The 12919-nt window shown below is 42.0% G+C and overlaps 1 protein-coding gene across 1 annotated transcript in view; it reads right to left on the bottom strand.

Moving 5' to 3' along the window:
- Positions 1-659: 659 nt before the first annotated feature.
- Positions 660-12919, bottom strand: part of si:ch211-196i2.1 (collagen alpha-1(I) chain) — a 71681-nt gene continuing 59421 nt past the window's right edge. Inside the window, exons 38-68 of the mRNA XM_037485505.2 lie at positions 12786-12830; positions 12383-12490; positions 12165-12218; positions 12036-12089; positions 11809-11862; positions 11376-11483; positions 11222-11275; positions 10991-11098; positions 10282-10335; positions 10069-10122; positions 9842-9895; positions 9691-9744; positions 9240-9347; positions 9035-9088; positions 8860-8913; positions 8585-8638; positions 8105-8158; positions 7691-7744; positions 7544-7597; positions 7290-7343; positions 6996-7049; positions 6501-6554; positions 6286-6339; positions 6125-6142; positions 5819-5872; positions 5450-5512; positions 5171-5336; positions 4616-4725; positions 3890-3970; positions 3182-3364; positions 660-2860 (exon numbers count right to left, since the gene is read on the bottom strand). Coding sequence (XP_037341402.2) covers positions 2711-2860; positions 3182-3364; positions 3890-3970; positions 4616-4725; positions 5171-5336; positions 5450-5512; positions 5819-5872; positions 6125-6142; positions 6286-6339; positions 6501-6554; positions 6996-7049; positions 7290-7343; positions 7544-7597; positions 7691-7744; positions 8105-8158; positions 8585-8638; positions 8860-8913; positions 9035-9088; positions 9240-9347; positions 9691-9744; positions 9842-9895; positions 10069-10122; positions 10282-10335; positions 10991-11098; positions 11222-11275; positions 11376-11483; positions 11809-11862; positions 12036-12089; positions 12165-12218; positions 12383-12490; positions 12786-12830 — 2274 coding nt within the window. The 3' untranslated portion in view covers positions 660-2710. The remainder of the gene's footprint in view (positions 2861-3181; positions 3365-3889; positions 3971-4615; positions 4726-5170; positions 5337-5449; positions 5513-5818; positions 5873-6124; positions 6143-6285; positions 6340-6500; positions 6555-6995; positions 7050-7289; positions 7344-7543; positions 7598-7690; positions 7745-8104; positions 8159-8584; positions 8639-8859; positions 8914-9034; positions 9089-9239; positions 9348-9690; positions 9745-9841; positions 9896-10068; positions 10123-10281; positions 10336-10990; positions 11099-11221; positions 11276-11375; positions 11484-11808; positions 11863-12035; positions 12090-12164; positions 12219-12382; positions 12491-12785; positions 12831-12919) is intronic.

Below are 12919 nucleotides of genomic sequence, written 5' to 3'. Positions count from 1 at the left end.
AGAATGCATTTCATTCCAACCTCTGATTAACATAGATTATACCCTCACTGTCTCAACTCCTAAGAGTTTAATCTATTACCAACATCAGGTACAGACATCTTCTCATCCTCTGGCTCATTAATTATGTTTTCAATGGTGGCACATGGAGTAGTGAGATGCACTGGCAGCCACAAGGTTGGTGGTTAGAAACCCGGCTGACCCGCAAGACACCCGTAATTGCTCCACAGGCAAAATGTAACGCATGGGTTCTGATGCAAAGTAAGTTGCGTCAGCTAAATGACATGTAATGTCTCAACAACTGATTTTTATAATTCGACAGTCAATCGGTTTCTGATGGACCACCATTAAACCATTTTAAGTGTCCCCGTTGCTGTGGTGACCTAGTTCTTAAGAAAATGTCAAGGAGTGTTTGTTTACCTGGAGTCTGACAAATGTGTTTTGTTGAGAAATACTTAATGTGAGTTTTTTATTTTATAAAGAGCGTGTACCAAATTATCCTAATGTACTTTGGTCATTAACTCAGCCATAGTCTGCTGCTGCATATAATAATATATTAATGAAACGATTAACAGCCCTCCATCATCAGGTCAAAACTTTATTCGGAAAGTCAAATCATTGCTAAACTCATTTTGATTAAATACACAAAGTCAATGTTAGGATATGTATTTATTTTTAATTCAGCTGACAGTTCTTTGAATGTGCTGATGGGGAAGGGGGGCGGTCACACAAGATGGATGTCCAGCATGTCATTTCAGACATTTCAAAAGTGATACTTCGTACAAAACAAGTAAAGCAACAATGATCAGTCTCAGCCAGCTAAGGCTATCATATGGAATGATGACAAATCCAAACATAAAAGGAAAACATGTAGCATCAAACACCAGGCCAGAATGTCTAATCCAGTCCAATTAGACTAATTGAGATTAAGAATAAGTACATTTCTTCCCTGTTACATAACAGTGGTAATTCTCAGTCTTGTGAAAGAACTTGTAAGTTCTCTGATTCGACACAGTTGAGAAATATAGTCACGCAATCCAAGTCCCGGGGTTTTCCCGTTGCACAGCGGCCGTGTCGGCTAAAGCCGATGACCCCCAAGCTCCCTGACATCCCCCTCAAATGACTCCCGCACCCCCTGCACCGAGTGCACCCCTCTTATTACTCACTGCTCACCAACTCAGGGACACACAGCGAATCGTGGTTCCTGTTGAGAGGCTACAAGGCTTGCTGCTTTTATCTGGACCAAAGCACTCCTCAGATCGAATTAATAACCTGAATGAAATTCAGGTTCACAGCAATTACTCAATGCTAAGTGGGTTGTAATTTCTTTCCTACCATGGACCGACAAAGCTCTGCAGGGCCAGGGGGATCCTCTTACTTTACAGCCAAACTTATGCATTATGTAATTCTTTTCAATACAGTGAAAGAAAAGTATTGTTCTGGGAGGACGTAAGTAGATCTGTGCGCTTCGGTTATTTAACTTCAGTCTTTGCTTTGCATGAGAAGAACAAAGTTCAGTAAGTAGTCTAAAATAAACTAAATAGATGCGTAGCAGAATTATGTCAAATTAAAATGTGGTACACTTTGTATAGTCAGAAATAAATGCATAAACCAGCATCAATGTTTATGTCAGAGACTCGCAAAGAAAAGGAGAAAATACTACTTCGATAATCAAACTAAATTCTCCATTGTTGCACCTAATATTTCAGTCAGTCATTTTTTGTTTGAAAGGCAATACTCTCCTTCCCTTTCTTCCCGGTATGAGGATTTCATTGCATTATTTTTCAATACAATGTGTTTAATTATTGTCTTTGTTGGATTATCGTGTCTGGTCTTTTATCAGATCAGTTGTGATTGGTTGGTGCTGCCTGTGGCTACACTATAAACTTTACTTTAAAAACGCTAATGAAGATCAGTGACTGAAACTTATCAACGCTTTTTTAACTGATTTATTGTTACTAAACTGCAAAACATGGCAACAGCAGCTTTAGCAGCTATGTGTACATTATTAATGTATCATACCTGAGACGTAAAAAAGTAACCCTTACAATTACATTAAACTGGAAAAACAATACACTATGTTTTTTCAAAATGAGGAAATTTGCCATTGACAACACCAAGTATGCATGAGACAATGTGACTCTATTTCTACTGTTTGGGGAAGTAAAGAAATGCCCGTTCAAATAAAACGTGATATGGTTAGATAAAGTTGACACATCCAAGGTCAATGACAGTACCAAAGTCGTGGCCTTACAGTGAGATGTTCCAATGGCCTGGTCACTCACTCCCAAGGAGACCAGAGAAGCAGTGTCCTCATGCGGAACACATTGTTAAGAGGTCAGGTTGGACAATCTGGCTTTTATACGTGCGGGGGGCCGGCTATGACTGAAGCCCAAAATAGACTCCTCACATAATTCAAACGGAGACAAAAAACATTGTATATAAAGTAGAAAAAACCCATACATTTTTAAATTATTCAATACAAGATAAACATGTCTGTAAACAAAATTGACTTCTCCGTGAAAAAAAGCCAGGCGTCGCCTGTGTCCTCTCAGATTCTTGAATATCGGAGTCACTCTACTTGAGGGATCGATCCCCTCAAAACCAGAGGAGAGGAAAGTGACGTCTTCAGAAATTGGAAGCCATGTTCCAGCTGTCCTCCAGGTGTCCATGGTTTGAACAGAGGCTTGTGTCCCATGGCTGTTCAGCACCTCTAGCTGAAACACACAGGTCCAACAGTGAAGCCAAACTGGTGTGTGAAGTTGCCACCTCCCATCAGCGCTACGTCTCTCAGAGGAAGCAGATGGAGGTCCTCAAACTCAAAGACCGACTCCCGAGGTCCAGAAAGGGTCTCTTCTCCAGGCTGACAAACGGGAAAAAGAACGCAAAATTATTTTTCATCAAAATAATTTTTCATCAAAATAATTTTTCATCAAAATAATTGTTGGTGATCTGTTGTTTGGGGAATAAATCTGATCCAGGAATCACTGATGTTGATGATCATGTATTTTTCTTCAAATCTTTAAAAAGAGCTTCGCAGGTCCTTCTACATCAGCTCAAGTGACATTGTGCTTTTCTATCCAACATTATAAGTATCAACAAAAAAAAAACACACGCTAAGATTAATAATATAATAACGATGAAAAGGGACTGAAAAAGGACTGAAAAAGGACGTTTTACGCACCACGCAGTCTTTAAGCGTTCCGAGGTAACTTTGCTTCCTTGTGTCAGTGAGGAATTTGATGTCGCTGTCTGTCTGTCCCAGTCTGTGTCCTGGGTGGCAGGAGAAGGTCACATTCTGCACGGCAGTGCTGCTGTGCAGCCTCAGAAAACGCATCTGGACCACATTAGCACCTTGATAGTAAAACTGTTTAAAAAGGAATAAGAATGTCATTAACAATGATAAAAAGGTAAGAACAAACTAAGCGAATGGAAAATATACAAACTGTTCTTTTGACAACTCCTTAACCATATGACAAAAAACAATACAAGAAAAATGATTGCATAAAACCTACTATTGTGGAGGAGTCCTAGTATTATTTTTATGTGAAGAGTCTTGATTCTGTACCACAAACTATTTACTTAACAAGACCCCGCACATCAGTTGCATCCAACTCTTTGAGTAACTGCATGGAGCTTTTAGCGCATGCCTTTGTGAATTAAAGCACATTTTGCACTATGAGTGGTGTCTTTGGAAGTACACGGTTTCTCTTAGTCCCAACTGTGCGGTTACAAAACGGCTACAAAAGCTTTATAATTCATTAGTGAATTCCTCCTAGCATGTGCTCATGATCCATTAGTCTTTCTGGTGGTTTTAGAGTCGTACTGGCCTCCAAACGTCCAATAACACCACTCAATAGAGTGGATGTTAGGTCACAGCTGTTCCCTTCACCTGAAACCCTTGCTCCAGCCTGCTGAGCCACTGAAAGGATGCCTCATCAGACAGTTCTTCCATCCAGGCTTTTGTGGGCAACTGCAGGCAGAGAAAATAAGGCATATGTTTGGAAATCTGAATTCAAGTCCCGTTTCTTATTTAAAAGACTTTGCAAGGTCAACAATATTCAGACAGCTGCTGATGAGTTCTGGATTAGCATGCAGCTCAAGCATGAACCAGAGGTATATTGGCTCCCTATGCATTCACTTCACACTATCCGAGACCAATAAAGATTCTTCTATGCTTGAGTGAGTCCGTTTTTATATGGAGCTGTCTATATTAGAGTTGAGAGGGTGTGAGGTGAGTTTTGTTTTTCAACATGAATGACTCTTATAGGAGTTGTACTCGTTCAGCTACAGCTCTCGGAGTGTTTGTGTGTGTGTGTGTGTGTGTGTAGCAGGATGTGACTCTCTCGCTGACTCCTCAATCAAATATTATGTTATTGATAACTGATACTGTGAAATACTGAAATAAGATTTTGGATTTTCCTTTAATGTGACTGAGTCCCAAGCTTAAGGTCGAGTCATCACTGCAGATGTCTCAGTTGTCACCCTGAAAGGGTGAGCTGACAGAAAATCATCAAATTGACTTTCAGGCCGCACAACAGTAGATAAAGTTAGCGCTAACGCCATTGATCTCCATGTGCAATTTCCGGTATCCTTTTCTAAGGTGATGTTTTCATACCTGAGAGTCTCGAGGATGAAGGCAGGTCTGTTTTGATGTGGAGGAGAAGATGCAGTAGGCTAGCAGAGCATCCGCTGTGCTGCCCTGGTTGGGGTCGATGTAATACATTCCTGGAGGAAAAGATTAGCGAGAGAGAAATGGAAATGGCAGTATAAAAGGTTTTATATAACTTTAACTAGTGCTTGCAGAGAAAACTGATGGGCAGAGATCCTGTCCTTCAGGTAAATTATATTCAGATGTTGTATGTTTTTGAGTGTTTAGAAGTATTACCACTTGAAATAAACAGTAAAAAATGTATTTCTATATTTTGTGTATAGTTAGGAATTTTTATCCTATTTGTTACAGTGGCCAACAACAAATTTCTCAAAACCAAATGTTGATGTTTTGAAACTCAACTCTGGACTGTATTGAGTTTTGAAACACTATCAGAAAGCTGATAATTTATCTCTCTTTTTCTGTTTCTGAAAAGCTCATATGAAGAATAATGCATTAATCTAAACAGAGAGGACGGCGTTATGAACTCGAGCCAAAGAATTCCCAGTTAGTGAGACTGACCGCTGCTGTATTCGGGGTGACAGATCCAGAGCTCCGTGCATGTGGTGGCAGGACGCTCCTTGCTGCCATCGGGAGGATCCAGCATCAGCCGGAGCTCCTGCTGCAGAGAATCTAGCAGAGTCTGGATCAGAGAATAGTTGGGCTTATCGGACACATACATCAGGTCCTGGACATGGAAAAAAGAAGAAAAAACAGGTCAGTTGGATTGAAATGCTCTTATGATAAATGTTTTAGCAGAAGTTTAATAGGTAAATAGGACAATGAAGACAAATGTCGTGCCTTAAGCTGGGTCAACGTCATGTTCAGTGACTGTCCTGGAGGTCCAGGGACCCCAGGTGGGCCCTGAAACACAAGGAAGACACACAAATTGGGTACACGCTAGAAAAAAGAAACCGTGAACACTGACAAATATAAAACTGCAACTGATTGATGAGATGGAGATAAAAGCAGTGAGAGGTTTGAAGTTGTTTATCAAATCAAACGCTGTGTTCAACCAGTAAAATCCCAAGTGACAAACAAACGTATGCCTTTATGTCAGATAAAGGCATACATTATAAACTAAGCCAACAGTGAGGCAAAATGTAAACACGAAAACTCTAATATCTAATTAAACCCAAACGTTGGTTTCTTTCTTTGTTGTAAACTTACTGGGAGGCCTCTCCTGCCACGCACACCAGGGAAACCCTGGTAGCCTTTCAAACCCTGCAGGTAGAAGGAAATATGATAAATACAACATACTATTCAGAACCGTTCTGTGTGGGAAAACAACACCATTAACTACAGAATACGTTGATATGGAAATAAAGAATCCCATTACATTTTAACGCTTACTCTGAAGTGGAAAAGCTTCATGATTACATGTGACATAAAGAATAAACCATTTAGCGCTTCAGACACTGGTAAATAAGAGCCTCAGTGAGTTTGATGTGCCAACAGGAGTTGATAATATTGTACCTTAAACCCAATCGTGCCCTGGAACAGAGGAGAAAACAGGGGAAGAAAAGGGCATCAGCATCTGATTTTTCACCTTGTGAAGTGCATTTATTGACAAATAGCTTTGTGCCAGGTTTTTTTCTATCTGCTGTGCATCAGATTTTATAACATCAGGAACTTACAGGCAGTCCTGGTGTCCCTTGTGTTCCCCTTGGTCCTGGTAGACCAATATTTCCCTAAAGAAAGAAAGAAAGAGAGAGGGGGGGGGGGGGGGGGGGGAACAAACTCATTTGTCATAGTGGAACATCAGTAAAAACATGTTCAAATGTAGCAAAATCTTCCCCATCAAAACAAAACATTAGAGGGAAAAACTAAATACAATATTAGCTTTGAGTACCTTCTCTCCCATCGGGCCCAGTAGACCAGGAAACCCAACCTGCCCACGGATACCCTGGAAAAGACGGGAAAAACAAGAGAATGACGGGTTGCTATGGAATCAGATTTCGGCGAATAAGAAAAGGTGAGTGTAGATTGGATCAGCATCTTCTTGCTGAGGAAAATGTAGACGTTTTACATAAAAAAGTCATACTAATAGCTGCAGATATGTGACAAGCCAGAGTCACACCATTAACACTACAGCCTTCTATGTGTATCAAGAATTTATTGGATCATAAATGTTTCATCACCAACTTCTAACAATCAAGTCAGTTTGATGTAAAACAGCTGTCATCAAACGAGACTTTCACAGACTCCTCGATTCCTGCTTTCACATCTAATCATTGGTACAGTAATATAATGATAGGTTGTATCTTTATGATATGAACATATAGTTGGTTGTTTTTTGATTGGAGACATTATGTTTATGTCCATATTACCAGATTAAATCTCCTACCTTCATGCCATCAGCTCCAGGGGGCCCTAGCAGACCCATGTCTCCTTTCTCGCCCTGAGGAGACAATCACTACAGTCAAGTCTCTTGAATCCAACAGCACATCCTGCTGTAAAGAGTTCAGTCCGTTTTAGCATCTTTTTGATGATCCACGTGTACACCTGATCAGCTGTGTGCCATCTCATGAAGAGAAGTCAACAGATACTGTATGGTTTAATGCAGGTCTTTAGAGAATTTGATTCTCACAATAAACTAATATGCTCCTCTTTGTGGAAGTCCAATTTGTTGTTTGTTTACCTCTTTCCCCTTTCTACCTTGATCGCCCACCTCTCCACGCAAGCCTGGGATTCCCTGGGTGATAAAATAAATAAACACAGCGAGTGAATGTTAATTCACCAAATTCCAACTCAAATGCACTTTAATTGGGAAATTAGTTTATTGATCTCTTCACGCCAAAAGCAGGAGAGATAGCTAATCTAATCAGCAAATGGACTGATATGTTCATCTGTGACACAACACCAGACATCATGTGAACAGATAAATGAACCTACGATGAGCCCAGGCCATCCAGAGACGCCATCCAGTCCAGTTCCCCCCTTTAGGCCCTGAGCGGTGAAACACATTCTGCTGTTGGCTCATGCCTCATCGTTTAACCACATGTATATAAAAACCAGTGGCTTTGTTTCTGCGTATCTCACCTTTGCTCCTCTCTCTCCCCGGATCCCTCTGATTCCAGCCTTCCCCCGTTTCCCCTGTGGACAGGTTTGTAGTGTTTTTCAATGAGGCAACAGAAAGCAAGAGGCGACACTAAGTCCTTCATGTTTTATGTATGATTCTGTACAAGTTACATCTGTCCGCGGGGCTGCTTCTCGCCATTTCCTGTTCTATCCCCACAAACGCACCATATTATCTGTTGGTTGAGTCCTGCTTTAAAAGCCACACAAAGGCCATTTCCATGAAAACGTATGAAAATGAATAGCACGCGCACAGTAGTACCGATATATTGACTAAATATTGCCCTTTGATTCATCACAACAGGAAATATATGTTCTTTACTCTATATTAACTGCATTTCACCAACAAAATGTTACCAAGACTATAACAACATTTACCCTCCTTCCAACATGACCCGTCTTCCCTGGTGATCCATCCGGTCCATCATCTCCCTGCAGTGGTTACACACGAATGTCAAAGGAGAAAATTAGTTTCTGTTTGAACAACTTACAAATGTAAAAGAAGATCTTTAACAGCGGCAGTGTCATCTTTGTACTGCAAATGTCACTGCTATAACTGGTGGTTAATACAGTTTAAAGTCATAGTTACAGTTTGGCAAAAAGCTTCATATTGAACGGACTGATGTGACAGTGGGATCGACCTTCCCCTCCAACAGCCAAAATGTTTTATTTCTTAAACTTGGTATGTTTCAATAATTTCCTGAATTGAAGTATATTACTTTATCTTGGAATGAAGCAGAATAACATTTCAAATGGTTGAAAATATTTTTAAATATTTTTAAACATTTAAAAAAAATACAATATATAAAAAATGCCAAAAATAAAATCCCAAATAACACAGAAACAAGAGGTTCTTACCTTTTCCCCTGGCGGGCCTTCTTTCCCCTCAGGCCCTGGTCTTCCTTGCACTCCCTGCAAAGCAATATAGTGTCAGAATATATATATTTATTTTAGTAAGTTTCTGTTCAGATGATTTTCAGATGGACAGAACACACACACACGTAATTGGCATTATAGATTTATATATCGATTTCCAACAATGAATGACCACCAAACGAGTGGTTTAATTTAAGATGAGCTGCTGACGACACAATATTATTTCATCATCCAATGTGTTTCTGTGTTGTACTTACAGGAGCCCCCGGGGTACCTGGAGGACCTTGGGGTCCCATCTCTCCAGGAGGCCCCTAAAAAAGAGAAGGAACAGTAAGTAATAAAGAGTGATTAAGGGTGAACGAGAAATCATCACTATACTGGTGATTTACATCAGATAAAGTCTTACAGCTAATTTGAAATGTTTAGTTTTACCTCAATCCCTGGAAGAGCTGGAGGACCTTGGATTCCTGACGGACCCTCCTCACCCTGCACAGGGAATTCATAAAGGAAAAGCTACATTTTTAATATTAAAATGTACTTTTCTCAACAAGATGTAGCACCTTGCAGACAGGCCCTTTGGTTTAATTAATACATCATGCAGTAGACTCGTACTCATAACATAAAATACACTACTAACCTGTTCCCCTAGTGGACCTGGAGCTCCTTGCTCTCCCTTCAGCCCACGTGGGCCCTCTTCCCCTTTAGGTCCCTGGTCTCCCTGAGGTCCAACATGTCCTACTGGACCCTGACGTGCAGACATCACAGGAACAGGAACAATGTAGTCTGGAGTCAGACTAAGCTCAATGTCTGTTACTCAATGCAATTCAAACTTTAGTTCTGAATTCAGATGGAGAGATTTATGTTTTCTTGAATGCCGATACAGCAAAAAAAACTTGTTGAGGATGGTTAGGTCTCGAAATCTTTTTTATTCTAAAGGCACCATGTACAGTTCAAACATAAATGTCACAATCATGTCATAATAATTGTCCTCAATGAGGACACATTGCAGATGGGATACCGGTTCATAACTGACATATCAATCCAAACCAAATAAAGTTGTCAACTTTGTAAAACTTGAGGACACTCACTGGTGGACCCAGCCCCCCCGAGTCTCCTGTGACTCCACGGACACCAGTCATTCCCTAAGCACAGGACCAACATAGAGCAGATGGATGTTTTTCTCCTATAGCTGAACTGTACGTCATGTTGTGCCAAATGGGACATGGAATCAGAGATTACCAGAGGGCCTCTTGACCCCGGAGGTCCAGAAAGTCCTTCAGGCCCAGACATCCCCTGGAGAGGCAGACGAAAATGTTTTTCAAGCCCTTTAAAAAGTGTAACGGGTTTGATTCCATCAGAGCACCACTGATGATGCAATATATATTTAAAGAAAATGGGTCATCAAAAAAAAAATCAACGCTCACTCTTTTTGACATGAAAAATGTGAGTGTATGGCAGCTTGTTACCTTCTGCCCTTGAGGTCCATCTGGCCCGGGGGGACCGTGGGAGCCTGCGATTCCCTAAAACGAGCACATGTACACCACAAAGACACCAACAACACGTGTGTAGGCAGGAAGAATCAATAAATGTCAGTGCTACATGCAAACAGTTAAAAGGATCATTAAGGCTCGGAGCAGCAGCTCATCGACAGCACCAAATCATCCAGGTGACAAACTCACCCGTAACCCGGGCAGACCGGTAGGTCCCACGTCCCCCATCAGCCCCGGCTCACCCTATGTCAAGAGGATGACATCAGCAACACTTTCTACTATGCTGTCTGCTACATATTACTTTTATATTCCATTTCTGCTGGTGCAGCTGTTTACGCGTCGCTGGTTGTTATTTTCTCGTTGACCAAAATGGAAAATCACTGTGTATATATACCGTAATTTCCGGACTATAAGCCACTACTTTTTTCCCCATGCTTTGAACCCTGCGTCTTATACAACGTTGCGGCTAATGTATCATTTTTTTTCACAGTCAGGTGCAAGGTAAACAGAGCGGCTGCACGTAAACTTGCCACGCCACACATCCCCTATCACAGTGTGTTGGTGCCCCCCCCCCCCCCCCCCCCCTCTCCATCAACCATATTGTCTGCGCCACCCCACCGCCGGCCGTAGCGTACCCCCCCCCCCTGGAGACGGCAATGTGAAGTATGGACACCTGTACCTTATAGACCCGTGCGGATTATATATGTACACATCTTATTTTCGTTCTAAATTTAGGTGGTGCGGCTTATATTCAGGTGTGCTCTATAGTCCGTAAATTATGGTACATACATACCAATATTGTTGATAAAATAAAAAGCCACAGTACTTTTGACAGGAAAAAATAAAATGCTTGCCTTTCAGTAGGCTAAAATGTATTGTTTCCCAAAACTGTGCTCACCATTAGTCCAACGTGGCCCTTGTCCCCCTTTAGGCCCCGTTGGCCATTTTCTCCAAGGTCTCCCCAAGGCCCTTCTCGACCAGACAAACCTGGAGGTCCCAACTCGCCCTGCGGACAACAATCACCGTCTGATCAGACACTGAAGACATCATTTAGAGGGAAACCAAGACAGATAGAAAGAACTTTCACTTTCACCACTTGTAGAAAACTCGAGGAAAGTAGTAAATGTACCGTGTCCCCTTTGGGTCCAGGATCTCCAACTTCCCCAGGATGCCCAACATCCCCCTGCAGAGAAGTGAGGAGCATGAGCCTTACTGCATGTGAGAACATCTAGTCATGTCAAGAGAAGATCATTTTTGTATAAACAGCAAATAAATGCACCTACCTCTTTTCCCTCTGGTCCTGGTGGCCCCGGTGACCCTTTTGAGCCCTCAAGTCCTCTCTCTCCTGGGAGGCCTGGAGGCCCCAGTTTCCCACAAGACCCGTGGTCCCCCTGGGAAATAAGAAAGAAGACTTGAAATCAGAAACAGTTAGTAAAATTAAGCTTCCACGTAGTCCACGACACTAGAAGCCAAACCGACCTCAGGTAGTATTAAAAAGCAAAATGGATCCTGGATTTAGCCTAGCCACGCTTTTTTTTGGTAGTTAGTGGAGGAAAGCTCCAGGGTCTGGTTTACATCCACAAACTGCTCACTCTGTTGGCTGAGTGCTGACAAATCTGCTCATTTGTCAAAAGATTTACATTTGAGACGAGGGAACCTGTATATGAACCATCAACATAGTCAACACTCAGATAAAATGCTGCTGTGCTCACTGACCTGGTCTCCTTTCCGTCCAGGTGGGCCTTCGATTCCTGTTTGGCCCGATAGACCCTGATGAGTCAAAAGTCAAAAGTCAATGTCCACAGAATGGTCTCAGATGTAACTGTAGATCAGAATCACTTCATTTAGAAGACTCTATTAAATGATTAAATGGGAGGGTATAAAGAGTAGGGCAGGGGAAGAGCTATTGCTTAAAAATCAAAACAATTGTAATTCTGGCCAACCTGTTGTCCGTGTTGTCCTGTGGGGCCAGCATCACCAAGAGAGCCAGGGAGACCCTGGAGGTCACAGTAGCAGTCTCAGTAACATAGATGAAGGCACATCACATGATTCTTACATGCACTGTGGTTTACCTGGTGTCCTCTCTCCCCTGCTGCTCCTAATAACCCATCAGCACCCTGTGGGCCCTGAACATAACAAACACACGTGGGGTCAAACAACATTTTCCATGCTGTGAACCAGGTGTTCAGACACTTGTTCCTAAGTGAAAACATTGATGGATGCCCGTCTCCCCACACCAGTAAGAGAACATGGGGATAAAAGCAGCAGTTGATGGTAGGTACCCACTCACTGGGGTTCCTGCTGGCCCTTGTGGCCCCTGAGGTCCTGGAGGCCCTTGGCTTCCCCTGGGGCCAGGTTTTCCAGCTGTTCCATCACTACCTGGGAGACCTGGAGAGCCCTAGAATAGAGATTTTTTTAGGGGGTCAAATTCCAAAACAATATAATGCTCCAGTGCGTCTTTGCTATGCAAAGTTTATCACTAACACTTTAAATTCATCGTCAAGCTTAGGACTAGAGGGCTTTACAAGGCCATGGTTTAGTTAAGTCTTCCTCAATGATCATGTTGCATTAGCACTGCATTTAGGCTTTCTGCCTCTAACAAAAAGTCACACTGCTTGTCCTGAAACTCACAAAATGATGTGTTGTGAAAATGCCGACCTATGAGCCTGACTTCACTATAAACTAGAACTTACTGGTGGGCCCTGTATCCCTTTGGACCCTTCATCTCCAGGCCGACCCTGTGAGAAACAACACATGTCAAGAAGTAGAAAACGAAAAGCCACGGTCGGATGGTACTGAAAGCTTGTGGATTTAATAGTACTTCAAG

The sequence above is a fragment of the Pungitius pungitius genome, chromosome 18, assembly GCF_949316345.1.
Source record: "Pungitius pungitius chromosome 18, fPunPun2.1, whole genome shotgun sequence".
Classification (NCBI taxonomy): domain Eukaryota; kingdom Metazoa; phylum Chordata; class Actinopteri; order Perciformes; family Gasterosteidae; genus Pungitius; species Pungitius pungitius.
Note: the sequence above shows the minus strand (reverse complement) of the source record. Positions and strands in the feature narration are given on the sequence as shown.